The 27,396-nt window shown below is 50.3% G+C and overlaps 1 protein-coding gene across 1 annotated transcript; it reads right to left on the bottom strand.

Annotated features, from left to right (window-relative positions):
• Positions 1 to 309: 309 nt before the first annotated feature.
• LIPG (lipase G, endothelial type) lies at positions 310 to 24,899 on the bottom strand. Its single transcript, XM_077346766.1, has 10 exons — positions 24,727 to 24,899; positions 17,828 to 18,021; positions 17,289 to 17,468; positions 14,548 to 14,659; positions 13,846 to 14,070; positions 12,208 to 12,450; positions 10,169 to 10,289; positions 8,964 to 9,182; positions 7,001 to 7,105; positions 310 to 3,517 (listed from the first exon to the last, which is right to left on the bottom strand). Exons 1-10 carry the CDS (start codon positions 24,803 to 24,805, stop codon positions 3,496 to 3,498), a joined length of 1,500 nt encoding a protein of 499 aa, XP_077202881.1. The 5' UTR covers positions 24,806 to 24,899; the 3' UTR covers positions 310 to 3,495.
• Positions 24,900 to 27,396: the final 2,497 nt, after the last annotated feature.

Below are 27,396 nucleotides of genomic sequence, written 5' to 3'. Positions count from 1 at the left end.
GAGTTCTCCAGGCCTTGCCTGGAGGCTGGCAACCCTACCCATCACTTTCTAGTCGCTGTTTGAGGCAGAGACCCAATTATTTTCTTTCCTGGTCAGGTGGCCATCCCCCTTTTAGTTATCCTTGAAGATTTGGCGGCCAAAACGTTAAAACTTGCCATTATTTTAAGCATCTGTTTGAAAATTCGCTCAGACAGGGAGCAAATTTGGTGGCCTGACCAGGCCAGACCTACCTCACAAGGTTGCTGTGGGGTTGAACTCTCCCACCTCTATCAACCCAAGCAAAGACAAATCACACAGGCCATGGAGAAATTCCTTTTTTAAAACAAGGGCAGTTTATTTCTGTCTGAATCAGGCTTATAAAAATTTGTTAGAATTCAAAAAACCCCAACAAGGAGGACTTTTTACATATATACAAACGCACAGTGGGGAAAAAAAATAAATAGAAGAGGTGCAAATATTTTAAAAATCCCGATATATACATATTAAACCACACACGGCTTTGATACCCCGGTTATAAATATACGGGACAACGGCACACAGTGCAGAGAAAGCATCAAGGAGTCCTGCAGGACTGAGACAGATTTCGGTTACCCAGAAACGAATCTGGATTTTGGTTGGAATGGGAGTGAAGTAAAGTTGGTCCTTCAAGAAGCAGCTTTAAAAAAAAAACAGGTCTGCAATCATCCGAAGCACATTTGTGAAACAGTTCTTAAAGCAGGATTTCAGTTTCTTTTTCTGGAAAAAGAACTTGGTGCTTTTTTTCCTGAATTTCTATAGACCCACTTCATCAGAAAAAGGCACATTTCTAGGGTACAAAAGAACAACCCTCTTTCAGCAGAGCTCACCGTCTCAACTCTGAAGGAGTCTCAGTTCTGAGTGGTCATACTCCAAATGGGAGGTGATTTTGATCGGTGCATTCCCCTAGCAGGAGTAATTCAATTAACCAAGCACACCCAATGCGGAGACGTGGCAGAACTGCATGACCCACCCACAGCAGCTCACTGGCAGAACAGTAGTAAATCAGAGATACAGCAGGCAGCCTCCTTTCCAAACGTATATTTGAGGTCAATGAGGTTGGCGGGGGGGGCGGGGTTTACAATTCTTTCATGATTCCCAATCTGGGAATTTCAGCTAAGGATTTGGCCCCATTAAATGCAACAGGATTGTTTCAAGTCTGAAAATTCCATTGTGGAATGCAAGAATTTATCTGACTCACAGTTTTGCTTTCAGAATATTTGAGGGGACCGTTTAAAACGCAAGGGTTTCGTCGACATTTCCTCCCCAGAGTGTCTCAAGGAACTCATGAAACAGCATGCAGTTTTGTCCACGAACCGCAGCTGCGGATTACGGGAACAAAAGAGGCGCATGGATGCCTCTGACTTTTCGCCTTTCATCCAGCGAGCCGCGAGTAGTCTTTTACCAAGACCGCTTTGGCTACGGGAGCTCCCGAAAACCTTTTGACAATTGTGAGATTCAAGTGAGAAGGGCTGTCAGAGCAGGACAGCCGAGATGTGGGAACGAGGGCGGGGGTTAGCAAAAATTCAGGGGCCTTGTTCACTGTTGTGGGGTGGAATTTCCATGGAGACGGGGAAAGTCACATGGTTTGTTTTCACAATACACGGGGTGTCAAGGGAGACCCCAAGGGAATCATTGTCAGGGGGCTCTTCACAACCCTGCATGTGTATTCTCCCCCCCTTTCCAAGCAAGACTTAGCTGAGCTGCGGATGCTTAAGGGGATCGGGAACCGCAAGTATAATAGCAGGGAGAGGATTGGTGGCTCCAGTGTTAACAGCCAGGCTTCCACCGCCCGGCTCCCCTCTAACTGTGCATGCAGGAAAAAACCTGCAGCTGCTAGAATGGCGGCCGATATCCGCTCCCTGCACATACAGTCCCACGTCTTGGGATGCAGTAGTGTCATGCTGAGAAACCAGACCATGTAAAAGAGCCCCGGATCCCAGTACTAGCACAAAATGCAACATGAGAATCAACTCTGGCCATAGATTGCTCAGCAATTCCCTCAGAGTAAAATTGCATGGAAATACGGCCCCTACAGCTGCATCGCTGCCTTAAGCGCTACAGGAATCTTCCATAACTGCATGCACAGGACACTCCAGAGAGCGCAACAGCATTGTAGAGTCCAGTGACGAACACACAAAGCTGGCTTTGTACCGAGTTAGACCTTTGCTGCATTGGGGTTCAGCCTTATTTATTCTGACTGGCAGCAGAACTCCAGGGTCCTTCCCATCACTTACTGCCTGGTCCTTTCAAGTGGAGATGCCGGGGATTGAACCTGGGACCTTGTGCATGCAAGGCAGATATTCTACCACTGAGCCACTGCCCTGTCCCTTACATGGTTGCAGCCAATAAGGCCTTCTACATGCCAGGCAGGGATGATCTAAATATTCATGGTAGCAAAACGTTGGAGACTGGACCATTTTACTTTGCAGGGAAGTAAGTGGATGTGTGAATGTGCACACATGTATGGGTGAATGTGCGAATGAGTGTGTGCATGTGCACGAATTAGTGCATCTTGTACATGTTGGAGAAAAGTAGGCCAAAAAAACGCTGAGGAATTTTCTGCTGGCAGAAGCTTTTGGCTGGGTGGTTGTGCTGTCAGACGCATGCCTATCCCAATTTGGGCCAGGGACAGTTGCCGGTTGGGGTACGTGGCCCCCACTGCCCACGAGGGCTTGACAGTATGCCCCAATTTACAGCACCCAGGGCGCAATCCCCAGTCACCATATCCTAAATTATGCCATTGCACACCGTATCCCTCATCCCTGCAGCTTCACAGGTTACATGACCAAGACCTCAGTTCTGTGTGGCTAATCTGATTACACAGATGAGCCTTTTGGGAAAGCAAGCAAAGTATTTCACAGAACCTTAAGACCAATAAAGATTAATTTTAGGGATAAGCTTTCCTATGCATGCACACTTCAGCCCTGGTGTTTGGTCTGAAACAGAACTTTGTGCATGCACAGGAAAGCGTATCCCTAAAAATAAACTCCATTGGTCTTTAAGGTGCCCCTGGACTCAACCTTGGTTCTGTTGCTTCAGACCAACCTGGCAACCCACCTGAAAGCATTTCAGAGCAGCTCTGTTCTCTGCATTTGGGGTATGAGGCTTGGAGACCAGACGACGGGTGCTCGCTTACCCGGACAAGTCTGTTTTGGCCAGCAAGCCGGGATCTCCCGAAAAGAGGGCCAAGTTTAGTCAAAGGAAGACACTTTAAATAAGTTAGCCTAGAAGGTAGACATAAATAGAGGACGTTCGAGTGTCTCTAGACCCTGCATTCACATTGTCATAGTTGGGGGAGTTGGAGGGCGGCATCTTGAAACAGCCGGGCACTGCAAGGGCGAGCGAGAAAAGGAAGAAGATAGAGGCGGCAGCGATGTCATTCAGCCAGGCCACCCTCTTTGGCCCTCGCCTTCTTCTCCCGCCATTTTGGCCGGTTCGATCCCTGTTGAATACAGCAAGTCTTCAAAGAAGGACATCTCAGAGCGAGCTGTTTGCTGATCTAAGGGAGGGATAGAGGGGGAAAAAATACTTCAAGAGGAGAAATAGAATTTTATTCAGAATGGGAAAGTCGCTGGTGGAAAACCAAATCCAAACCAGGCAAGAACAAATTTGGTATTCGGAGCCATTTACAGAAAGCGAATGGCTCTTTTTGAAAGATGTCCTTTAAAACAGGGGTAAGTCAACCTGTGGTCCTCCAGATGTCCATGGACTACAATTCCCATGAGCCCCTGCCAGCGTTTGCTGGCAGGGGCTCATGGGAATTGTAGTCCATGGACATCTGGAGGACCACAGGTTGACTACCCCTGATTTAAATGTCTATTCCAGCGCTCCCAGCACAGCTGGCTCACAGTGGTTCACAATAAACAACCATAAAACATCCAAATCAGATCAAACATCAACATACCCCAACAACAGTTCACCAAAAAGGGTGAAAAGGTAAAATGATAGAATGACGGAGCTAAAACAGTTCCGCAGGGCCTGCAAAAGGGATCTCTTTGAGACCGAGCAGCCAACAACATTAAAAGGGTGCCATATAGAGGATGGAGCAGAGTTGTTCTCTCTTGCCCCGGAGGGACGGACAAGAACCAATGGGATGAAATTAACTCAAAAGAAATTCCGTCTCTACATCAGGAAGAAGTTCCTGACAGTCAGCTTCTGAGTGGAACAGGCTTCCTCGGGAGGTGGTGGGTTCTCCATCTTTGGAGATTTTTAAACAGAGGCTGGAGAGCCATCTGATGGAGAGACTGATTCTGTGAAGGCTCAAGGGGGTGGCAGGTGACAGTGGAGGAGCGATAGGGCTGTGAATGTCCTGCATAGTACAGGGGGTTGGACTAGATGACCCAGGAGGTCCCTTCCAACTCATTATTCTATTATTCCACATCGACAAGCCCCCTGCTCCCTCCCTCCTAAACAAATCCACCCATGGGTTCTGCTCTGGACTTGTTCGCATTGATATTGTTTGCACCTGTGTTATACTTTCATGTGAATATTATTACTGTTGTATGAAAGTTGTTATGTGAACTAAGTTCTATGTAGCATTTTATGTAAACCACCCTGAGCCTCAGGGGAGGGCGGTATATAAATATAAATAAATAAATAAACCGAGAGCCAGTCTGGTGTAGTGGTTAGGAGTGCGGACTTCTAATCTGGCATGCCGGGTTCGATTCTGCGCTCCCCCACATGCAGCCAGCTGGGTGACCTTGGGCTCGCCACGGCACTGATAAAACTGTTCTGACCGAGCAGGAATCTCAGGGCTCTCTCAGCCTCACCCACCTTACAGGGTGTCTGTTGTGGGGAGAGGAAGGGAAGGCGACTGTAAGCTGATTTGAGACTCCTTCGGGGAGAGAAAAGCGGCATATAAGAACCAGCTCTTCTTCTTCAGTAATCTCAGGGCTCTCTCAGCCTCACCTCCCTCACAGGGTGTCTGTTGTGGGGAGAGGAAAGGGAAGGCGACTGTAAGCCGCTTTGAGACTCCTTTGGGTAGGGAAAAGCGGCATATAAGAACAACTCTTCTTCTTCTTCTAACAAAATGGCGGTAACAGTACAGAAATTCTTCCCCCAATGTCTCAAGCAGTTTAAGCCAGTATAAAGACAATCAAATGACTGGTGATGGGAACCAGGGGGTAGATCATCCAGTGTTTCCTGACCTGCTCAATTACCTACGGGAAAGAGGGGTGGGGAAACCTCATAATCCCGGAATATTCACCTGGCCCATTGCAAAGAGACCAAATGGTTTGGAAAAACTTGTCTGGCGCTATATGAATATTCAAAGTGGTTCTCTGTAGTCCTCACAACAACCCTGCAAAGGGTTATATTATAGACTCTTGGGCGAGAAACGGTGAGAGAAAGTAGCCAATGAAGGGCTGACTCCTGAATTTGGGGCCAAACTGAGATTTCTGCTGGGCGGTTCCCAATTTGCAACTCACTCTCGGCTACACTAACTCGAGAATCTGCTTAGTTTTTTTAAAAAAAGGAAAGGAAATACCCTAGGAAAGCCCCAAATGCACGGAGGCATTGGGTTTTGTTAAGAGATGGTGCCAAGAAATGTATCCAGCTGTAGAACTCTGCACCCGTCCCTGCCTTTATCATTTTCTTTGGCCAAAAGTTCCAAGGTTAGGGACTTGAATATCTTCCAGGCAGGGTGCCAGGAGATTGCCCAAACTGACATTCTTTTAATTTCTCTGCAGCTGAGCCGTTTGCCAAGTTACAGCGCATTTCCCCGGCTCTCATGCTCTCATCCTCCCCTTCTCTCTCTCTCTCTCTTATACCCTCCTGGCTTCTGTGAACAGGAACCGCACGTCCCAAGTAACCTTTACACAAACGTCTGCTCAGTTACTGTGATCAGCATTCCTTATTTTGGTTTTGCAAACGACTCGCAATCCAGCATACAGTTGGCAGTCCAGTTCTATTAATGGCGCAGGGATTTCACTGCCTGAACTATTGGCCGTGGGTCTTAGCAATGCTACCCTAAAAAGTTCAGAGAGTTATTCTCTTTCATGCACCAGCGCAAAGCCTTTCGGGGTGTCAGCACTGGAGGGCTAGGAAAGTTGTCGGAAGCAATTTACAGCGATTTCACTACCTCTCCCTGTTCACGCATAGCCGGATACCAAAAGGATCACGTTTCTCATTTGGTCCATCCAGAGCAGCACACTGCAGAGTGGAGCAGCCTCAGTTTGCCTTGGGGTCATGCAGGGGAGAGAGACGGGGCTTAACACTGTCATACGTGTTGTTTCAGTCTTCAGAATCATAGAGTTAGGAAGGGACCTCTAGGGTCATCTAGTCTAACCCTCCCTGAAGAATGCAGGAAATTCACAACTACCTGCCCACCCACAGTGACCCCAATTCCATGCCCAGATGATGCCCCCTCCCCCAAATAACAATCCCTGGGTAGTCTGACCTGGAAGAAATTCACCTCCTGATCCCAAAATGGAAATCCCCAAGATGGTCCCCCCCACCTTTTGGTCCCCATTTCCATACATTAACCAGATGATTAGTAGCAACTGACTGGGGTTTCCTGCCCTAAGAGGGCAAATGGGAATCCTAGTCATGACTAGGTTGTCAGTCCCCAGTTGGGGCCTGGGGATACCAGTTGGTGCCTCTCCCCGCCATTTCAGAACTTTAGGAAACCTGGGGAAATCCCCCCACAAAACAGCCAAGAAGCCTGGAACAATATTCATCGGTTCTATGTCACCAGGAAGTGGTATAGACACGTCAGGGGCCGCCACTCTGGTTTTTTGGGCAAAACTCTGTTAAGAAGCCAATTCTACCATAGAGTTTTGCCCAAAAACCAGAGCGTCACCCCTGATGTCACTGATGTGCTCCTGTCATTTCTGGGTGACTCAGAACCATTGTATTTTTTCCAGGCTTCTTCCCTCCACGCTCCTGGTAAGTCTCCCTCCAATCTCCTGTCCTGGGATCCGACGGACCTGGTGACCCTAGTCATGACCCAGTAGGCAGAGGTCAGGCTGCGACTGAGACTTACCTGGTCCGATTCTTCACTTGCCAACCGTCTCGACACTTTGTAAACCAGATCTCTCCGCCAGGTGAGATGTTCGTCATCTGGGGGTCCTCTGCGCAGAATGTGAATCTGGAGAGCGGGCAAAAAAGAAAACCCAGTCAGGCTTAAGAGGCTGCAAGAGAGATTCTAGAGGGGAAGTGCTGGAACCAGAAGAGCATACCTTGTAACAACAGGCAGTTCAATTAGTACAAAAGGAGGAGGGTCATTTGCTCTCCCACTGGACTAAAAGCTGGACAGCAAGCTGAGATAACTCATCCAAAGACTATATTAGACATTAGGCCAGCTTTTCTCAATTTTCTTACCGTTGAGAAACCCCTGAAACATTATTCAGGCTCTGAAGTGGCACAATCGTGCAGAATACGGTTGGGAAGCAGAGCTGAGTACATGCCCACTTGGGGCTCCTCCCCTTCCCACTCCCCTCCAGGCCCAGCACTGGCCATTTCTGTTGGGTTTTTTTTTGGGGGGGGAGGTTAACATGACCATATATAAAGATAAAGGTAAAGGTACCCCCTGTGCAAGCACCGGGTCATGTCTGACCCTTGGGGTGACGCCCTCTAGCGTTTTCATGGCAGACTCAATACGGGGTGGTTTGCCAGTGCCTTCCCCAGTCATGACCGTTCACCCCCCAGCAAGCTGGGTCCTCATTTTACCGACCTCGGAAGGATGGAAGGCTGAGTCAACCTTGAGCCGGCTGCTGGGATCGAACTCCCAGCCTCATGGGCAGAGCTTCAGACTGCATGTCTGCTGCCTTACCACTCTGCGCCACAAGAGGCCCGTATATATGACCATATATATCATCTAATAAATGTTTAACATAAAAGAATACATTAAAAAAATTAACTCCCACCCATTCAGGAAATCCTTCCAGCCATCAAGAAACCCCAGGGTTTCACAAATCTCTGGTTGAGAAAGCCTGCATCAGACAAACAGAACCTCCATGTACAAAGGCAGTATACTGCAAATGTCAGATTCTCCTTGCCAGCTTCCTGGAGACATGTTAACAAAAGGATGGGGAACTAGAAAGAGTTTGGTCCAGTGCAGCAAGATGTAGGATTTATTTATTTATACCCTGCTTTACTCTCCTTCAGGGACCCAAAGTGGATTGCAACATCATTCTCCCCTCTTCCATCTGATTCTCTCAGCAGCGACCCTGTGAGGTAGGTTAGGCCAAGGGTGACTAACCTTAAGTCACTCAGCAAGCTCCCACGGCCCAGAGGGGAGGTGAACCCGGGTCTCCCAGATCAGTGGCCACATCCTCTTACATTTGATACTGAGAGCCAGAGCATCAGATTAGGAAATTCCCAGAACGTCTCTGGCATTGTGTCACTGGCAGCCAGCTTGGTGTAGTGGTTAGCAACCCCTAATCTGGAGAACTGGGCTTGATTCCCCACTCCTCCACGTGCAGCTTGCTGGGTGACCTTGGGCTAGTCACAGTCCTGTTACAACTGATCTCAGAGCAGTTCTCTCAGCTTCACCTACCTCACAGGGTGTCTGTTGTGGGGAAAGGAAGGGAAAGTGACTGTAAGCCACTATGAGACACATGAGGCTTCCTGGGTAACCTTGGGCCAGTCACAGTTCTCTCAGAGCTCTCCCAGCCCCACCTGCCTCACGGGGTGTGTGTTGTGGGGAGAGGCAGGGAAGGCAATTGTAAGCCACTTTGAGGCTCCTTGGGGTGGTAAAAAGCGGGGTAAAAAAACCAGCTCTCCTTAAGGTACTCACACCAGGAAGTGATGTCACAGTGTTACGCATTGCCACACCCACCTCTAATTTGGCTCCTGCTGCCGCATTAAGTGGGGTGGAGGGTCAGGAGGATGTCCTGACAACCCTAATTCCAGCAGACGGATCTCTAGGCTGGCCCTGCCCCAGCCCACTCCGATGCCCCAGTCTCCCAAAACTGGCACCTCATCCCAGGCTGCCCCGTGCTTACTTCTTTTGAGTTTCTCCAGACTTCACCCGAATTCGCCGGACCTGAAGCTCCTTGGTGTTGTCCTCCGGCTGATACCAGTAGCTCCTGAGCTCTTTCCACAGGCCGTACCACGACTGAGCAGTCCCCTCCCACTTGAGCTTGATCTTCAGGACGTCCCCCACGTCTTCCTCCGTGTAAACCAGGAAAGTGTTGGTGAAGTTCAGCCCGATCAGTCCGTAGCTGCAACGGGAAACCCAAGAAATTGTATCCAAGGGGCACGGCAGCCAAATGGCAAATCTACCCATCTTTGCACTTGAAAGCTCACACCTTGAATAAATCTTTGTTGGCCTTAAAGGTGCTATTGGACTCTGCTTTTCTTGTGAGACTTCAGGCCAACATGGTGACCCGCTTGAATTTACTCATCGTTGTCTGACGTAGTTTGTCTCTAGAGCAGACTTTTTCTACCTTTTGACCAATGGAGGAGCCCCGGAAATAAATTTTCAGCCTTCAAGGAGCCCAGGAAGTGATGTCAACTGGCCACGCCTCCTTGCCACGCCCAGGAAGTGACTGAACCACCTGTACCCTTCATCCTCCGTTTGCTCCCTCCCTCTGCCTTTGCTACTACTACGGTGGGTCTGCCTCATGCATGCCAGGAAAAAGGGCAGGAGCTGAGCAGGCGGCCTGGATTACTCACAGTGCACCATAACGGACTCCCTGCCTTTGATTTTTTACACCCCAGCCAACTCAGCAAGCCCTCAGGGCAGAGGCTGTCCATTCCCTACCTTGTGACCAAGTCCACGGAGGCAGGAGGGGAAAGGCCATAGACCCCCCCTCTGTAACTCCTGCAGCCCCTGCGGGTCCACAGACCCCTGGTTGGGAATTCCTGCGCTAGAGGCAGTCGGTCCCTGGATCCAGTTTGCAAACCGCACTGGAAGCACTGATAGATCCCTCAGTCAAGTGCAGAAGCAAAGGAACGCAAGTATTGCCCTAGGGCAGGGGTGGCCAAACTGCATGCTGGCAGGGGCTCATGGGAATTGTAGCCCGTGGACATCTGGAGGACCACCGGTTGACTACCCCTGCTCTAGACAAACTGAGGCCCAGCTAGAACGCCCTGACCTTCGTGAAAGTGAACTCAAGTGCAGGAAAGAAGTCCGAAGAAACTGCTTTGAAATGCCAGGTGCAAAAGCAACCAAGCTAAGGACAAGGGGTGCCAAGAGTCTACTCACATGGCCAGAGGCAGAGGCTGGGAGTCACTGTTGGTGCCGTGCAGCGTGACAGAGAAGGAGGGCTCCGTGTCCTTCAGGTCTCGGTAGCTGAAGACGTGTATTTTCATTTGGTAGTGATAAACTGCAGAGATACAAGGGCGGACACTTAGCACGGAGCCAGCCACAACAGGCCTGCTCTGTTTCAAGCAGCAGCCAGCCGATTTTCACCTAAGTTCTCCAGTTTTGTGCTGCAGACTGGGATGCTTACACCTGAGCCTCCTTTTGCTCCGGTTTTAAAGTGGAAAGCAGTAGCCAGGCAGGTGAAAAGCAGAAGCCCTTTAGGAAAAGGAACAATCCTGGCAGAAAAGTCCGTTCCAGAGAGGTAACCATATTAGTCAAATGTAGCAATGCAAAACCCAAGACCAGGAGCATCTTGAAGACTATCAACATTTCTTTCAGCTTCCATGAATCACAGCTCACTTCCTCAGATGCAATGGAAAGAAAGAGAATCATTCCCCTTATTTTCATGCAGAAAATTCTTGACAGGAAGCAGGGGAAAGGATGGAGTTGATCCAAGAGAGGCCTGATGTCATCAATCACATCTGGATCAAAGAACTCAAAAAACCCATCTGGAGGTCAAACGCGGTATCATGTGAAACAATTGCTTTTTAATGAAAACCAGTTGAGAGGAGGTTGTAGCTATGATTGAAGGAACAACGGAGAAGAGGCAGTATAATGGTTAAGAGCAGCAGCCTCCAATCTCGAGAACCGGGTTTGATTCCCTACTCTACATACAGCCAACTTGGGCCCATCATCATTCTTAGAGCTGTTCTCCCAGAGCTCTCTCAGCCCTACCTACCTCACAGGATAACTGTTTTGGGGAAATGAAGGCCATTGTAAGCTGCTCTGAGACTCCTTTGAAGTTGGGAAAAGTGGAGTTAAAAACCAATTCTTCTTCTAGTATCTAGTTTGACCTTCATGTGAACATGACTGACTGCCAGGGTTGCCAACTTGGGAGACAGGGCCTGGAGATCTCCCGCCATCAAAACTGATCTCCAGATAAGAGAGATCAGCTCCCTGGGAGAAAAGTGCTGCTTTGGAGAGTGAAATCGATATCACTGCAACATGCTGAAGTCCCTCCCTCTCTTGGCTCCACCCCCTCACACATAACTCCAGGTGTTCTTCAACACAAAGTTAGCAATCTTACTGACTAGAATCTAAGGCAGGGGTAGTCAAACTGCGGCCCTCCAGATGTCCATGAACTACAATTCCCAGAAGCCCCTGCCAGCTGGCAGGGGCTTCTGGGAATTGTAGTTCATGGACATCTGGAGGGCCGCAGTTTGACTACCCCTGATCTAAGGGTTGAGAGAGAGACAGAGAGAGAGAGAGAGAGAGAGACACAGAGAGAGAGAGACAGAGAGAGACAGAGACACAGAGAGAGAGACAGAGAGAGACAGGGACAGAGACAGAGAGAGACAGAGACAAAGAGACAGAGACAGAGAGAGAGACAGAGAGAGAGGGACAGAGAGAGACAGAGACACAGAGAGAGAGACAGAGAGAGACAGGGACAGAGACACAGAGAGACAGAGACAAAGAGACAGAGACAGAGAGAGAGACAGACAGAGAGAGACAGAGACACAGAGAGAGAGACAGAGAGAGACAGAGAGAGACAGGGACAAAGAGACAGAGACAGAGAGAGAGACAGAGAGAGAGGGACAGAGAGAGACAGAGACACAGAGAGAGAGACAGAGAGAGACAGGGACAGAGACAGAGAGAGACAGGGACAAAGAGACAGAGACAGAGAGAGAGACAGAGAGACAGAGAGAGATGGACAGAGAGAGACAGAGACACAGAGAGAGAGAGAGAGACAGAGAGAGACAGAGAGAGACAAAGAGAGAGAGACAGAGAGACAGAGACAAAGAGAGACAGAGAAGATGCAACAGTGACATGCCACAAACAGTCTTATCCTCCTCGCATTCCAGACCTTAAAGGCGGCATCTTCCACAAAAGCGAACAGAGTTCTCTAGTGACCGAGGGGAGACGGAGACAGGAGGGCCCACCTTTGAAAGGCATGTCGGCCCGCGTCTTCAGGTACATCTTGCTGTTTCTCTTGTTGCGCATCTTCTTGGCGTTGTAGCCGATGCCAGAGCAGCGGTTCTTCCGGCAGCTCAAGCAGATCCCTTTCTTGAAGCGGCTGGAGTCCGTGCACTGGAAGGCGAAGCTCTGCTTGTCCTGGTTGACCAGCGAGTCGACGAAGAGGAAGACGGAGCGTTCATGCTCACACCGCACAGCGTCCCCAAAATCTATGGCGGCAGCAGGAAAGGGGGGGGAAACAGGGACCTGTTTATGAGTCGGTAGAAAACAGCGGTTCGCTAACCTTCACTACGACAAAGAAAGGGACCCCCAAAAAAGAAAGAGAACCCCCCCCACACACAGAGAAAAGATTTATAGGGTCTCTGTAGGCTCACATGGGCCAGGGACGAGAAAGTTCTGTGGCCCAAATTTTTTACAGCAGGACTCAGGAGAGCATCGTAATAGTAAACTGTAAATACAGAAATGGTCAAATGTGGCATAGATTCAATGGATAAGTTTGTTTCAAGTATTTTAGAAAGGATTTTAAAAGGTGCCCATCATCCTAATGCACATCTGGAAAAGGTACTAGTTTGAGGGGGGGTTTTTTGGAGGGGGGAGTTCTTTTTAATGCTTCCATGAGTAAAAATAAATAAGCTTCCAAACAGAAAATATCTGAACATTCACAGAATGGAACCGGGATGGAACCTTCGACCCAAGGTGTGAGCCAGTGGAGAGAGTGGTGGACTATGGGTAACCTGGGTTCAAATCACTTCTTCTACCACTGAAGCTTACTAGGGGGGCCCGGCCCCTCACAATCTCTCAGCCTGGCCTGCTCCACAGGGGTGTCGCTATCCGAGAAGGGAGGAGGGGGAGGAGGATGTCCTGAGCCGCATTGAGTCCCAACTCGAGAGAGAAGCGGGATATAAATAAATGCAAAAGCGCACAGGCACAATTTTTCTAGAGGAAAGCAGTCCGGTACATTAGCAGCAGACAGAAATCTGGCATATTGTCAAGTAGGCTGGAGAACAATTGACCACTTGTGTGTGTGTGTGTGTGTGTGTGTAAATAAAACGTATTACATAAAATGCTTCCAATTTTAAACATATAACAATTACACATATAACAATTACACTTTTATATAAAAAAGATAAAATCCCCCCTTTTAAAAATCAGCTCTTTTCATTTCCCCTCCTAACGTGCAAAAAGTGTACAAGAGGTTTCCAATTAGCAATGGATACAGACATTTGAACTTTCTCTAATTAACGACACGAATTTGGCCGTCTCTGCCAATTCCATCATTTTTATTTAACGCTTGAAGTTTTACGGTGGGAAATAGGGCTCTGCTAGTTTCCACCTCTGGGCCCCAAATTCTCTACAGAAAGTTTGTATTTATTTATATAAATCATTTATTAGGTGCCTTCTGACTTCGCAGGACCTCAAGGCAGCTTACACTGGAAACTAAGCACAATACAATGAATTTAAAAACCACTAAACTACAATCAATTTGGAGGCTGCATGCTCCCGAGAGCTGGCCCTGCCCAGCGGTGGATTTATCACAAACCATTCAATGTGGCCGAGTCTATGAGCTGCGGTTTCTGAAAGTCAAGGTGAGCGAAGGAACTTACTCCCATAGGCGAGCGATCCCAAAACGTCCTTCAAGCCACACCCTGGCTGGACATCTCCTCCGTTGGGGTAGACATCGATATGACCTATGGGCATCTGGATCCCGATGCTGACACCCAGGGCTTCTCTCGTGTACGTGTGCAAGACGTCCACAAAGTCGGCGTCATCCGGAGAGAGACGCTTGTCGGGTTCGACTCCTTCAAACATCGGGCCGGCTGGGTCCATGCCTGAAGCATCAGTGACACACGGTTAGTACTTAGGGATGAAGGAACATTAAGAAGAAGCCTGCTGTATCAGGCCAGTGGTCCATTCAGTCCAGCATCCTGTCTCTCAACAGGGGCCAACCAGTTCCTCAGGATGGCCAACAGCAGGGCAGAGAGGCTGAGGCCTTCATAAGAACATCAGAAGAGCCCTGCTGGATCAAACCAGGGGTCCATCTAGTCCAGCTTCCTATCTCTCACAGGGCCAACCAGTTCCTCTGGAGGACCAACAGACAGGACATAGAGGCCAAGGTCCTCATGAGAACATCTAAGGAGCCCAGCTGGATCAGACACGTTGGTTATATATTGAGGTATAGGATTACTGGGCCCATTGACTTGGAATTTGTTAACCTTCGGGTTCTTCAATCCATTTTGAGGTCAAGTTTCTCCTCCTCTCCCCTTTCCTTGTTTACCGTTTGCAAGGTTATTTCCTGGCACCCTCACCTGTAATCCTGCCGACTGTCCCACGGGCATAGTTCCCAGCAAAGCCAGCCACGTGGGCACCAAGACTGTAGCCGAGCAAGTGGACATTGCGCAGGTGGAAGTTCTCTTTCTCCTGCAAGGACAAAGTGACCCAGTCAACCAGGCTTGGGTGGGTGGACAGAGGGATTCACACCTATCATTACAAGATGGAAGGCTTTGCCAGAAATTCTGCCCACAAAGGGAGCATGAACACAGTATTCCCAGATGAGCAACGCTGCTTCATAAATCCACTAAACAGGTCCATGGAAGGCTCCACAGAGATCATCTATTCCAACACCACGACTCAATGTAAGATCAGCCTAAAGCATCCCAGACCAGCCTCTCTCAACTTCTGTACCACTGAGAAACCCTTGAAACATTCTTTAAACTTCAATAAAACCTTGGAGGATCGTTGTTCATGGGGTCTCAATGGGTCGGACACGACTTCGCACCTAATAACAATAACAACAAACCCCTGACATACTGCAATTGTGCAGAATATGGTTGGGAAACAGAGCTGTGTACACGCCCACCCAGGCCCCTCCCATTCCCACCTCCTACAGGCCTCTCATTGGCCGTTTGGAGGGCTGGGCAGGACAACATGACCATATATGATTATACCACCTGATAGGTGTTTAACACATTTTAAAAATATATAGACAATTAACTCCCACACATTTGGGAAATCCTTCTAGGGTCATAAAAAACAAACAAACCAGGGTTTCACAAAATCCTGGTTGAAAAAGCCCGGTCAGGCACTGCTTGAAGACCACCAGTGAAGGGGAGCTGCCCACCTCAATCAGTACCCAATTCGACTGCTGAAACTATGTGTGGTAAAAATTGTTTTCCTGATATCCAAACAGTACCTTTCTGCCCATCATTGAAACTTGTTTTTGAGAGCCCACTCCCTGCCCTCCTCTAAGCTTGGTGTAGTGGTTAGGAGCACCAACTTCTAATCTGGAGAGCTGGGTTTGATTCCCCGCTCCCCCATGGGCAGCCAGCTGGGTGACCTTGGGCTCACCACAGTACTGATAAAGCTGTTCTGACCGAGCAGTGATATCAGGGCTCTCTCAGCCTCACCCACCTCACAGGGTGTCTGTTGTGGGGAGAGGAAAGGGAAGGCGACTGTAAGCCGCTTTGAGACTCCTTTGGGTAGAGAAAAGCGGCATATAAGAATCAGCTCTTCTTCTTCTAAGTGACAACCTTTCAAATACTTGGAGACTGATCCTGCCCCCCTCAGCCTCCTTCAGAACTGTGTGCCCAGTTCTGACCAATGCAGGGCACAGCAGGACTAGGACATCAAGTGATTTGGGTGAAGAAGCTCCTTTGCTCCTCTTTCAACTCAAGAGTAGGAAAAGGTTTCTCAGCAGTGGGTGGGTGGAGCTAGCCCTGAGCCTGCTGCCAGAGCAGAGGGCTATTCAAGGCTGGAAGGCCAGCCCACGGTCACCCAGTAGGGCCAATCAGATTCATTCAAATACAAATAGCCCTACCTGAGCGGGCAAAGGCGTGACCTAATCACCTGTGGATGCCTTTCTCCACGGAAGTAGAAGAGCTGGCTTTTGTACCCTGCTCTTCACTATCCAAAGGAGTCTCAAAATGGCTTCCCTTCCTCTCCCCACAACAGACAAAAAGGCATACAGAAGTGATTTATCATTGCCTGGTCTCCCATCCAAGTATGAACCGGGGCTGACCTTCTTAGCTTCCAAGATCTAACAAAATTGGGATTCTCTGGCCCATTCAGATTCCCTGAATTAAACTTGTAAACTGCAGAAGAAGAAGAGCTGTTTTTTTATACCCCATTTTTGACTACTTGAGAGAGTCTCAAAGCAGCTCACTTGGCTTCCCTTCTTCTCCCCACAACAGAAATCCCTGTGGGGTAGGTGAGGCTGAGAGAGCTCTGAGAGAACTGTGACTGACCTCTGTTGATATTACCCCACATGCCTGTTTCATAAAACTACAGAAGCTCAGATTGATGCCTCTGGCTGAGTGCATGAAGTTTTCCTCCCACACTCTCCAAAATTAAAGTTCCTCCCAAGCTTAATTTGGCCATCTGCCATCCGGCCTGACAGCTTCTAATTGTGGGGAGTGGGTGCACATAGAGAACCAAACAGTCACCCATCAATTTAGATAACGAATGCTGTGGGACAGGCAACTCGGGGAGAAGTTGTTCTTTGTGAGTGATGGCAATGGTAAGTGATGACAAAGGGAGGAAGGATTTATTTGAAATAGAAAGTGCTCCATGCATTTCAGCTCTCTGGTGACACAGTAGCAGATTTGAGTTGCACAGCAAGAGAAAGCTAAACACAAGCGAGCTCATCACTCCCCACCCACAGACCCCTGCCCTGGCACAGAGCCTGGTTTGCAACCTGTTGGCATCATCCATCAGTTTATAAAAGGGAGCACTGGCTGAAAAGGCAACTATGTAATTAATTTTTGGTAAGTGATGGCAATGGTAAGTGATGGCAGAGGCTGGATTTACTGGATATAGAAAGTGCTCCCTGCTTTTTAGCTCCACCCCAATGGCGCAGCAAGAGATTTGAATGGCACGGCAAGTGAGGGCTAAACACGAAGCCAGCACCATCACTGCCCCTGCAGATCCAGAGTTTGGCACACAGCCTGGCTCGCAACCCAGCAATTTCTCACAATTTCTAAAAACCTCTGCCTGGTGCCAGCTCCTGCCACAGCCTCATGTGAGGCTCAAAGCCCTCCCCCATGACCTTTACCTGTAGCCAGTCCAGCATCTTGGCCAGCTCCTTTCCCACCACCCGGGTGTAGTTGACAGCGCTGGGGTAGAGCTGATGGGCAAAATCGAGCCAGTCCACCACCACCATGTTGGCCTCCTTCTCCCGTTCCCGCAGAGCCGTCATCAAGCTGCCTTGCCAGGTTTCGAACATCCCACTCATCTGGAAGGAGAAGCGGCTTTTAATTCCTTCTTTCCTTGGAGAAAACCCAGCCGTGCAGAAACGGGAACATCAACCCATCTAAGGCTGGCTTTAGGCATCTCTCAACGACCTGCACAAGGGCACTTCCTCATACGAAATCTCAGTTTTCTGCTGGATCCCGCATGAATTACAGGCCCCAGTTTTCCAGCGGGGTGGCCATGTTGCTAGGGATGCCAGTCCCCAAGGTGAGACCTGGGGATCCCCCAGAATTACAGCCTTCCCCCTATAGTTTGACGTGGTACAGCCCATTCCCTCCTCATTGGGCCATTCCTCTTAAGTGAAGAATGGTCCAGAGCTACAGCCAATAGGAGCCGACTTACCGTCCACCCGTGGACGATGAAGAAGCTTTTGGCGGACAGGTTGAACTTGCAGTCTTCCAGGCCCTGATTGTCGCCGAGGGTGAGGGTGCAGCTGCTGTCAGGGTCGGCCGAGGAGCGGACGTAGAACTTCACCTGCATATTCCGAATATTTGGCAGCTTTCCGTCTGGCTTCTGCAGCCGAGAGCCGCTATCATCTGAGACAAGAGCGTTGGCTGTTAGATGCCGCCCAGAGAAATACGGAGGAGGCCGGAAACAAAAAAAATTACACGCTGGATTGGGGGAATCTCAAGGCCTTGGCCTCTTGGCAGCCCCTACCCCAAGAGCCTGCCACTGGAACGGGCTCCCTCGCTCCCTGAATGGGGGACCAATTTCACCAAAAGCCTTCTGCTTTTACTTTTTAGCCAGCACTTTGTACAACATTTTCCACCAAGTTGTTGCTTGTTCGGGGGCCCCAGCAGGAATCCCCTTCTTCAAACATTTACTTGGGCACACGAAGCTGCTCACGCGGCATTAGACCCTCGGCCCATCAGTCAGTCTTTCCCGCTCAGGCTGGCAGCTGCTCTCCAAAGTCTCAGGCAGAGAACTTTCACGTCACCTACAGCTTGGTGCTTTTGACGGGATTGAACCTGGGACCTTCTACGTACTGAGCAGATGCTCTGGGCCAGGAGTAGTCAACCTATGGTCCTCCAGATGTCCATGGACTACAATTCCCACGAGCCCCTGCCAGCATTCGCTGGCAGGGGCTCGTGGGAATTGTAGTCCATGGACATCTGGAGGACCACAGGTTGACTACACCTGCTCTAGGCCATGATCCCTCCTTCCCCCCTGCAACTGAGCACATGGAATTCCCTCTCCTGAATCAGACCCTTGGTCAACCAGGGCCTGGTCCTTTTGATGGGAGGCGCCAGGGACTGAGACTGGGATCTTCTTCATGCCAAACAGATGCTTAAGATTGATCCATGCCCCCGCCCTCCCTCCCCAAATTGAACATGTGGAATTTTCCTATCCTGAATAAAACTCTTGGTCTATCAGGGCCCTTCACATCACTTACTCAAGGGTGGTTTAATGATTCACCCGGAAGTGCAGAGCTTGTAGCACAGGCTACATGGATCAACTGGCCCAGCATCGATTGGAGATGCCGGGGATTGAACCGGGAAACTTCTGCGTGCCATGAAGACGCTCTGCCACCGAGCCATGGCCCCTCCTCTCCTTCATTTACATTGAATGCATTCTGTACAAACCAGAAGAACCCCAGATTTCAACGTTTGCCATTCTTCTCTGACAGCTAGCATGGTGAATTGGTTAACAGTGGTGGCCACTAATCTGGAGAACCTCGTCGTGCAGCCAGCTGGGTGCCCTTGGACTAGTCACAGTTTATCTTAGGGCTGTTCTCGCAGAGCAGTTCTCTTAGAGCTTTGGGACTCCTTCGGATAGTAAAAAGTAAGGCACAATAACCAGTTCTTCTTAAATCCACACAAAAGGTCTGCATTTTTTAATTGTCCAAATATTTCACACCCTGGAAAGGCAGAAGGGCCATATGGGGAGCAGCGGTATACATGCAAATTAAATAACAATAATAAGAAAATAATGCTAGCTCTCTACCTAATACTGCTTAACTTGAAAAGTTTGTTTCCCTTGGCACCTTTAAGACCAACAAAATTCAGTTTTATGCATAAGCTTTCGTTTGCATGCATACTTCTTCAGATACCCAGGATCTGGCATCTGGAGAAGCATGCATGCACATGAAAGCTTATACCTGGAATTAAACTAAGACTAATAGTCTTAGGGGTGTCCCTGGACCCAAACGTCATTCTATTGCACCTGACCAGCCTTTCTCAACCTCTGTACTGTTGGGAAACCCCTGAAACATCCTTCAGGCTTCAAGAAACCCCTAGAAGGGGCGCAATCATGCAGAATATGGTTAGGGAGCAGAGCTGTATACATGGCACCCCAAGCCCCCCCCCTCCAGGCCCATCATTGGCCATTTTGGGAGGGGTGGTGGTTTGATATGACCATATATGCTCATATCACTCAATAAATGTTTAACAAATTATATTGGACCAGATCTAATAGGATGAAATTAATGCAAAAGAAATTTCGCCTCAACATCCGGAAGAAGTTCCTCACCGTTAGAGTGGTTCCTCAGTGGAACACGCTTCCTCGGGAGGTGGTGGGTTCTCCATCTTTGGAGATTTTTAGACAGAGGCTGGATAACCATCTGACAGAGAGGCTGATTCTGTGAAGGTTCAAGGGGGTGGCAGGTGACAGTGGATGAGCGAGAGGGTTGTGAGTGTCCTGCACAGCGGAGAGGGTTAGACTAGATGACCCAAGAGGTCCCTTCCAGCTCTATGATCCTATGATATATACATACTCAGGAATCCCTTCCAGGGCCATCAAGAAGCCCCAGGGTTTCACAGAACCCTGGTTAAGAAAGCCCGCTCCAGGCCAACACAGCCTTCATCCGCAGGTGACTAAAACATAGGGAAAGCTAGACCCCATCTGAATGGCTTCAGAACTCTGTCACGGATGCATAAAATTTCACAGCTGACAGAACACTCGGTATGCTATTCTCTTCCAATAAAAGAGGGACCATCTCCGGACGGTCGATATTTCAGAGCAAAGGAAGGATGAAAAGATCCCTAGACTCGTAAAAGTAATTTACATGCAATGATCACGTGATGGGGGTATCTACACTTCCTGTGCTACAATCACATAGAAACACCTTAAGATACCTCCCTTGCACGGGCGTTGAGGCACGCCAACACAAAGGCACGCCTATAGCAACGAACAGTCAAGTCTGAGCTGCAATTGGGAGCTCTCCAGGTGGAAGAATACCAACAAACTAAGTAGAGCAAACAAGTCCTGCTCCACAGATCGTTCTGTTACACGGGGTGGGTTATGCGAGGGAGGGGTGGGGTGGGTGGGGGCTGCATTCTGATTATTATACTGGTGTCAACCGCGTCAAACTGGCTAGCCAGGAGTGGCAGGGAACAAATACAATTATAAACAAAATAAATAAAATTATCATACTTGGAGACATTTCTTAATCGTAATAATATATAATTCGTGTTCCGTCCCCTCCCCATATGGATTCGGGGTGGTTCACAATGATAAAATAATTTTTAATGACTCTTATGTCTTCCCATCTTGGAACTGTGTAAATGCAGTCATGAAAGTAGATCTTAAACCAGTGGTTCTCAACCTAGGGGTCCCCTTTGGAGGTTGAACGACCCTTTCACAGGGGTCATGGCAGGACAAGCAGCCAGGGGGTGCCATTCATACAACAGCCTTGTGGGGTAGATCGAGATAGAGCGTTCGTCTGTTTGGAGCAGCGGAAAAGAGCGAGATCGACATGGTGGGACAAGAGGCAGAGCTGAACTGAGAAATCCCGGGAAAAAAAAAACAATTTATATTCAATCATGAACAATGGATCTTCACGCCATTGGTCAGTTTCGGTTTAATTTCTGTGGAAGGACACCTGTATAATTTTATGGTTGGGGGTCACCACATCATGAGGAGCTGTATTAAAGGGTCACGGCATTAGGAAGGTCGAGAACCACTGTCCTTGACCTTTCTTATCATTGAGAACCCCCGGAAACATTCCTCAGGCTTTGAGAAACCCCAGAAGTGACGCAATTGTGCAGAATATGGTTGGGAAGCAGAGCTGTGGGCCTCCCAGGCCCATCAGTGGCCATTTTGGAAAGGAGTGGGTGGGTTGACATGACCCTATATGCTCATATCCCCCCAATAAATGCTTAACAGATTTTTATAAATATGTTTTAAAATTAATTAATTAAGTCCCACCCATTGCGGAAACCCTTCTGGAACGGTCAAGAAACCCCAGGGTTTCACAAAACCCTGGTTTAAAAGAACTGTGATTTCAGCCACCCAGGGGTTTTCTCTTGGTGGTGGAAAATACTATCTGATGGTAGCCAGCTTATGGTGACCCTGTAGGGTTTTCAGTGGGATATTCAGAGGTGGTTGGCTATTGCCTGCCTCTGCCCCACGACCCTCATCTCCCTTGGTCAGGGGTAGTCAAACTGTGGCCCTCCAGATGTCCATGGACTACAATTCCCATGAGCCCCTGCCAACGTTTGCTGGCAGGGGCTCATGGGAATTGTAGTCCATGGACATCTGGAGGGCCACAGTTTGACTACCCCTGCCCTAGCTGGCAGGGGCTCATGGGAATTGCAATCCATGGACATCTGGAGGGCCACAGTTTGACTACCCCTGCCCTAGCTGGCAGGGGCTCATGGGAATTGCAGTCCATGGACATCTGGAGGGCCGCAGTTTGACTACCCCTGCCCTAGCTGGCAGGGGCTCATGGGAATTGCAGTCCATCGACATCTGGAGGGCCGCAGTTTGACTACCCCTGCCCTTGGTGGTCTCCCACTCTCTTCCCAAACTCCCACACAGAAAGGGGCATGCGCTCCTCTTCCCAGCCGTGGGGGAACCCTCAGCACGCCCTTTAGGGCTGAAGGGAGAGTTCTGCAGACTGTTTCCCTTTCTCCTCAAAAGGACTAAAAATAGTCCACACATTCCACACACATCGTGGAATTCAACTGCGATCCAGTGGACGAAGGCGGCATGGCACGTCCTGTCACTGCAGCAACCCGGCTGGCTTTTGGAGAAAGTCACAAAACCAGCTCAGCGGCCCAGCCTAACCGCACGGCAGCTAGAGAGGCTGCCTCCACTTCCACCCCTGGTGCCTTTAGGATCTCAGGCACCGACAAGATTCTTTAATTAATACGACAGAGCTATCTCAGCCAGCCCCGGAGATGCCTCTCAGTTCCATCCGACACGACGAGAACCGCTGTTTCCTATGGGCCGAGCCTGCCGCCAGCCAGTTCTCTCTCCGTGTTCAAAACCCACGACTCCAAAACTAAGTTTCAAGTGCATCTGACCACCTGCAAACGTCCTCTCCTAGGGGAAGAACCTTAAAGCCGCTCCTGCACATAAAATGTTAAAGGGAAATGTTCACCGATAAGGGTTGCCAGCTCCTGAAGATTTTGGGCTGAAGCCGCGGTGAAACAGGGACTCTGGCAGGGTTTGATGCCACCCTTAAGCCCACCCAGTAATTCTCCTTTTCCCTGACTATGTGAGAAGTAACTTAGCCTCTAGCACTTAAGGGTGAACGTTAAAGGGTTGCCAACTCTGGGACAGGGAATTCCTTGAGATCTGGGAGCACAGTCTGGGGAGGAATCCCTAGTCTGTCTACCAAAGCACCCATTCTCCCCAGGGGAGCTGATCTCTGTAGCCTGGAGATAAGCTGAAATTCCGGGGGGATCCCCATGTCCCACCTGGAGGCTGGCATCCCTAAAGAGCATTTTAATTTCCAAAACACAGGCACCATCTATCCTGCCTCTCACCCCATGCCTGTCCACAAGAGGATGCATTCATGAGCTCATTTCCCCATCCCCCAGCTTAACTTTTTAAAAAGAAATCAAAGAATGTGACACAAGGCAAAAAGAGCAACATTCCGTGCAGATGTTACGTATTATTATTATTATTTTATTATTATTATTGGATTTCTAGCCCGCCGCTTCCCTGAGGCTCATGGTGGGTAACATGTAAAACCCCCATAAAATCCCTAATACATAAAACACCTAAACACAATCCCCAGCCCACCCACCCTGATGGCAGCGGGACTATCCGAGAAACCAGGGGTCACTGCTGATTTAGATGTGTGGGGGGGCTGATCTTAATGGCAGATTCACCTTTCGCGTCAGCCCAGCTCCCCCTGAATCCGAAACCCGACCACCTCATAAGCCATAAAGCGCAAGGAGCATTTGCAGAAAACCACAAAAGCCAACACATCAGGTCAGTGGGTCTCTGCACAGCCAGCATGCATAGAAGAAGCACAATCCACCGGCCCAGTCTCCTGCTTCTCACATTCTCCCTTCTCCCCATGCGGCTTGCTCAAAAGACTTTTCCCAGTAGCTCTTCCCACCCACCCCTCATCTATCCTCCCGGAAGCTCCACCAGCCAGTTTCCCCCTCCTCAGAAGCCGAGGCAGCCCAGTTTAGCCACAACAACAACGCCACCCCTCTGAGATGCTCCCTTGTGGCAGTGTCACTTTCTCCTTCGCATTCATTTCTGCAACAGCCAAAACTTTTGCTTTTTCTTCAGTAAATGGCCCCAAAGGGCATTTCCCACAGGAGATGCTCAGAGTCTCAATTTTTTTTTAAAGGGGGAACTTTCCCCCTACACACACACAAATACACACACACACACAAGCCAAGAAGTGCTGCCAATTCAGTCCCACCGTGGAAGTAACAACTCCGTCGGCTGGAATTCTCACCCACCGGCATCCCAAAGCGAGGTCTCCTGCACGGAACAGAGCACCGTGCACAGAAATGCTCAGAAGGGAAGGCAGCACGGAATCCCCCGATCTTGCCACCTCCCGGGCTGCTAGCAGGGCTGGCGCATGGAGGGGAGCCCCCCAAGGAAAAAGGCTGCGGAGGAATTCAAGGGGAGCCCACCGCTGCTGCTCGCTTGCCTTGCTGGGGGTCACCCCACGTCGCCTGCCACATGAGGTCCCTTCCACGCACGCCCCAAAGAAATCCTCGGCAGCAGCCGAGCCGCTGGTGCACACTCGCTGGTGCACACTCGCCTTTTGCACACTTTTTGCACGCCCCCCCCCCACACACACACATCCTTGCTCATGGCGCTGCAGGCACCCACAGCAAAACCCGGGCAAGGAGGGTGGGGGGCGTCAACAAACAGGTGGCCCCGCTTGCCCACCCCTCTGGCCAGGCGCCGTAGCCCAGCGGCAGAGCAGCACCTGCCCGGCGCGCGGAAGGTCGCCGGTTCGATCCCGGCCGTCCTCTTTTGCAAAAGCCCGGGTTGCCCCGCGAGCCGCTGCCGGCCAGAGCGGGCGATGCCGCGAGCACCTTTACCTGGGCTCTTCTGGGGCTGCTGCAGGGCGAGGCAGGCGGCCGCCCCGACGCACAGCCAGACGGCCAGGCTCCTGCGCATGGCTCGCGGGTCTTTGTCTGGCGCGGCGGGCGAGGAGGGGCGGCAGGCTGCCCGGAGTGCGATCCGGCGCCGGGGCCGGCGGCGCTTTTCTAAGCGGGAGCCACGCGGGGGGGGGCGTCACCTGACCCGCGGCCGGGAGCGGGCGGCTCTCATTGGGCACGCCTCCCTCTGACGCGCCGCCCAAAAGCTGAATGAAGGCGCGGCGGGGGGCGGGGCCGGGCGGCCACGCGGGGGGGGAGGGGGAGTCCCGTTGGGTCAGGCCAAGGAGGGGGTCCTCGGGAGGGCCGCTCCAGAAGCCCCCCCAGCGACAAGAATGTGGTGCATCCCGGACTTGGGGCTCAGGGCCACTCATGCTCTTAAGCATGAGGACCTGTGGTCCTCCAGATGTCCATGGACTACAATTCCCATGAGCCCCTGCTGGGAATTGTGGTCCATGAACATCTGGAGGACCACAGGTTGACCACCCCTGCTCTTAAGCGGAGAAGCCACGTGGGGTCAGCCAATCAGCCAGGCCGGGGGTCACCGGGCAGCCCACACCTGGGGGGCATCAGGGAGGCTCCCCCATAGTTGCCGCCAAGCAACAAGAGCAGCACGGAGCATCCAGGCTCCAGACCGAACGCTCCATCTTGACCTGGTGGCTAAAAGCCACTCAGGGACCTCTGCTCTGAAGAACATAAGAGAAGCCATGTTGGGTCAGGCCAGTGGCCCATCAGGGGATCCACTGGTGGGGCCAGAACTCTAGAGGCCCTTCCACCGTGGCCCCCAAGCATGAAGAATACAGAGCAGCCTGGCCCCAGACAGAGGGCTCCATCTCCACTTGGGGGCTCGTGGAGTTCTGCTCTTAACATAGGAGAAGCCATGTGGGATCTGGTCAAGGGCCCATCCAGGCTGACACCCACACACAGGGTATCCACCAGTGGGGCCAGAGCTCCGGAAGCCCTTCCACAGCACCAGAGCACCACTGTCCCAAACAGAGAGATCAAAGTGGGGAGCCTGGTCTATCTAGAGCAGGGGTAGTCAAACTGCGGCCCTCCAGATGTCCATGGACTACAATTCCCAGGAGCCCCTGCCAGCGTTTGCTGGCAGGGGCTCCTGGGAATTGTAGTCCATGGACATCTGGAGGGCCGCAGTTTGACTACCCCTGATCTAGAGTGACCACCACTCATGGACCTCTGCTCTGAAGAACATCAGAGAAGCCATGTTGTGTCCAGGCCAACATTCTGTGTCCTACAGAGGCCAAAACCCACGTGCCATCAGAACCGCAGGAGCCTTCCCTCTGTGGCCCCTCAAGCACCAAGAATACAGAGCATCCCTGCCCCAGACATAAGGACATAAGAGAAGCCATGTTGGATCAGGCCAGTGGCCCATCCAGGCCAACACTCTGCGTCACACCGTGGCTGGAACCCGGGTGCCATCAGGAGGTCCCCCAGCAGGGCTAGAACTCCAGAAGCACTAAGCAGCAAGAATAAATATAGACCCAAGGAACATAAGAGGAGCTTTGTTGGATCAGGTGCACACTCAGGCCAATGGCCCATCCAGTTCAGCACTCTGGAGCCATCAGGAGGCAAAGAGATAAATACTCCTAAGGACAAGGTCAGCAATTGATTATATATTTCCTCATTATTCTCCTATGCAAGACGCCTTTCTTGAATCCAAAACAAATCCCAATTGATGTTTTTTTCCCCCTCTTGAATCTGTTTCTCTCTTGAATCTATTAATCATTTTCATTCTGCTGTTTGTTAATTTGCTCTCACATTTTGCCTACGCGTATGAGCTGCTTCCATGACATTGTACCCGGGGAAGGGTGCATGCACGCAAAAGGTCCTCAATAAAACTTTGTGGGTCTTAAAGGTGCCACTGGACTCAAAAAGCGATTTACGGTGCTTGTTCTTGTGCAGAGCGCCACCTGCAGTCGGTTGACATACCCAACACATCTCTTGAAGCCGGGAGTCACCCACTGGCCTTATGCAAGACCTTGTCCTTCTCAAAGACACCTTCAGACACCTGATCATGATATGGGGATTATGATAATAATGCTGACAGGGCTGAGGTAAGAAGGATCAATCTACAGGTATGTTGGTAGGAAGCTTGCCTCACACTGGGTTGTACCATTGGGGCCTCTAACTCCATATTGTTTGCAAGTGGTTTGTAGACATGCAGCTGAGAGTCTGGTGGATAAAAGCCATTCCCAACAACTGCTGACAAGAAATGCCAAAGATCAAACCTGGAACCTCCTGCCAGGAAAGGATATCGGGGATTATCCAGGGAGGAAAGGCTGAGGGACTTGGGAAGGTTCAGCCTGGAGAAGAGGAGGTGGAGAGGGGACATGATGGCTCTCTTGGAGTCTTTGAAAAGTTCTCCCTTGGAAGAGGGCAGGGAGGGTTCCTGTTAGCTGCAGAGGACAGGAGTTGCAGTAATGAGTTTAAACTGTACCAGTTAGATATCGGGGTGGGGGTGGGGTTCACAATCCGATTAGTTCAGCAGTGGAATGGGCTGCCTAAGGAGGTGGGGAGCTCCCCCTCACTGGGGGTCTTCAAGCAGCAGCTGGACAGATCCTTATCCTGGATGCTTGGCTGATCCTGCATTGAGCA

This window comes from Paroedura picta, chromosome 7, assembly GCF_049243985.1.
Source record: "Paroedura picta isolate Pp20150507F chromosome 7, Ppicta_v3.0, whole genome shotgun sequence".
NCBI classification, from domain to species: Eukaryota; Metazoa; Chordata; class Lepidosauria; order Squamata; family Gekkonidae; genus Paroedura; species Paroedura picta.
This window is presented reverse-complemented; position numbering and strand designations above follow the sequence as displayed.

Bases quoted from the DNA above. Each gene is read 5' to 3' on its own strand.
- LIPG (XM_077346766.1), bottom strand. From the start codon at position 24,805: ATGCGCAGGAGCCTGGCCGTCTGGCTGTGCGTCGGGGCGGCCGCCTGC. The intron at 17,469-17,827 runs GTAAGTCGGCTC...TTCTCCTTCCAG, and splicing joins TCATCGTCCACGGGTGGACG to ATGAGTGGGATGTTCGAAAC. The intron at 9,183-10,168 runs GTGAGTAGACTC...TTCCCGTTGCAG, and splicing joins CAGCCTCTGCCTCTGGCCAT to CTACGGACTGATCGGGCTGA.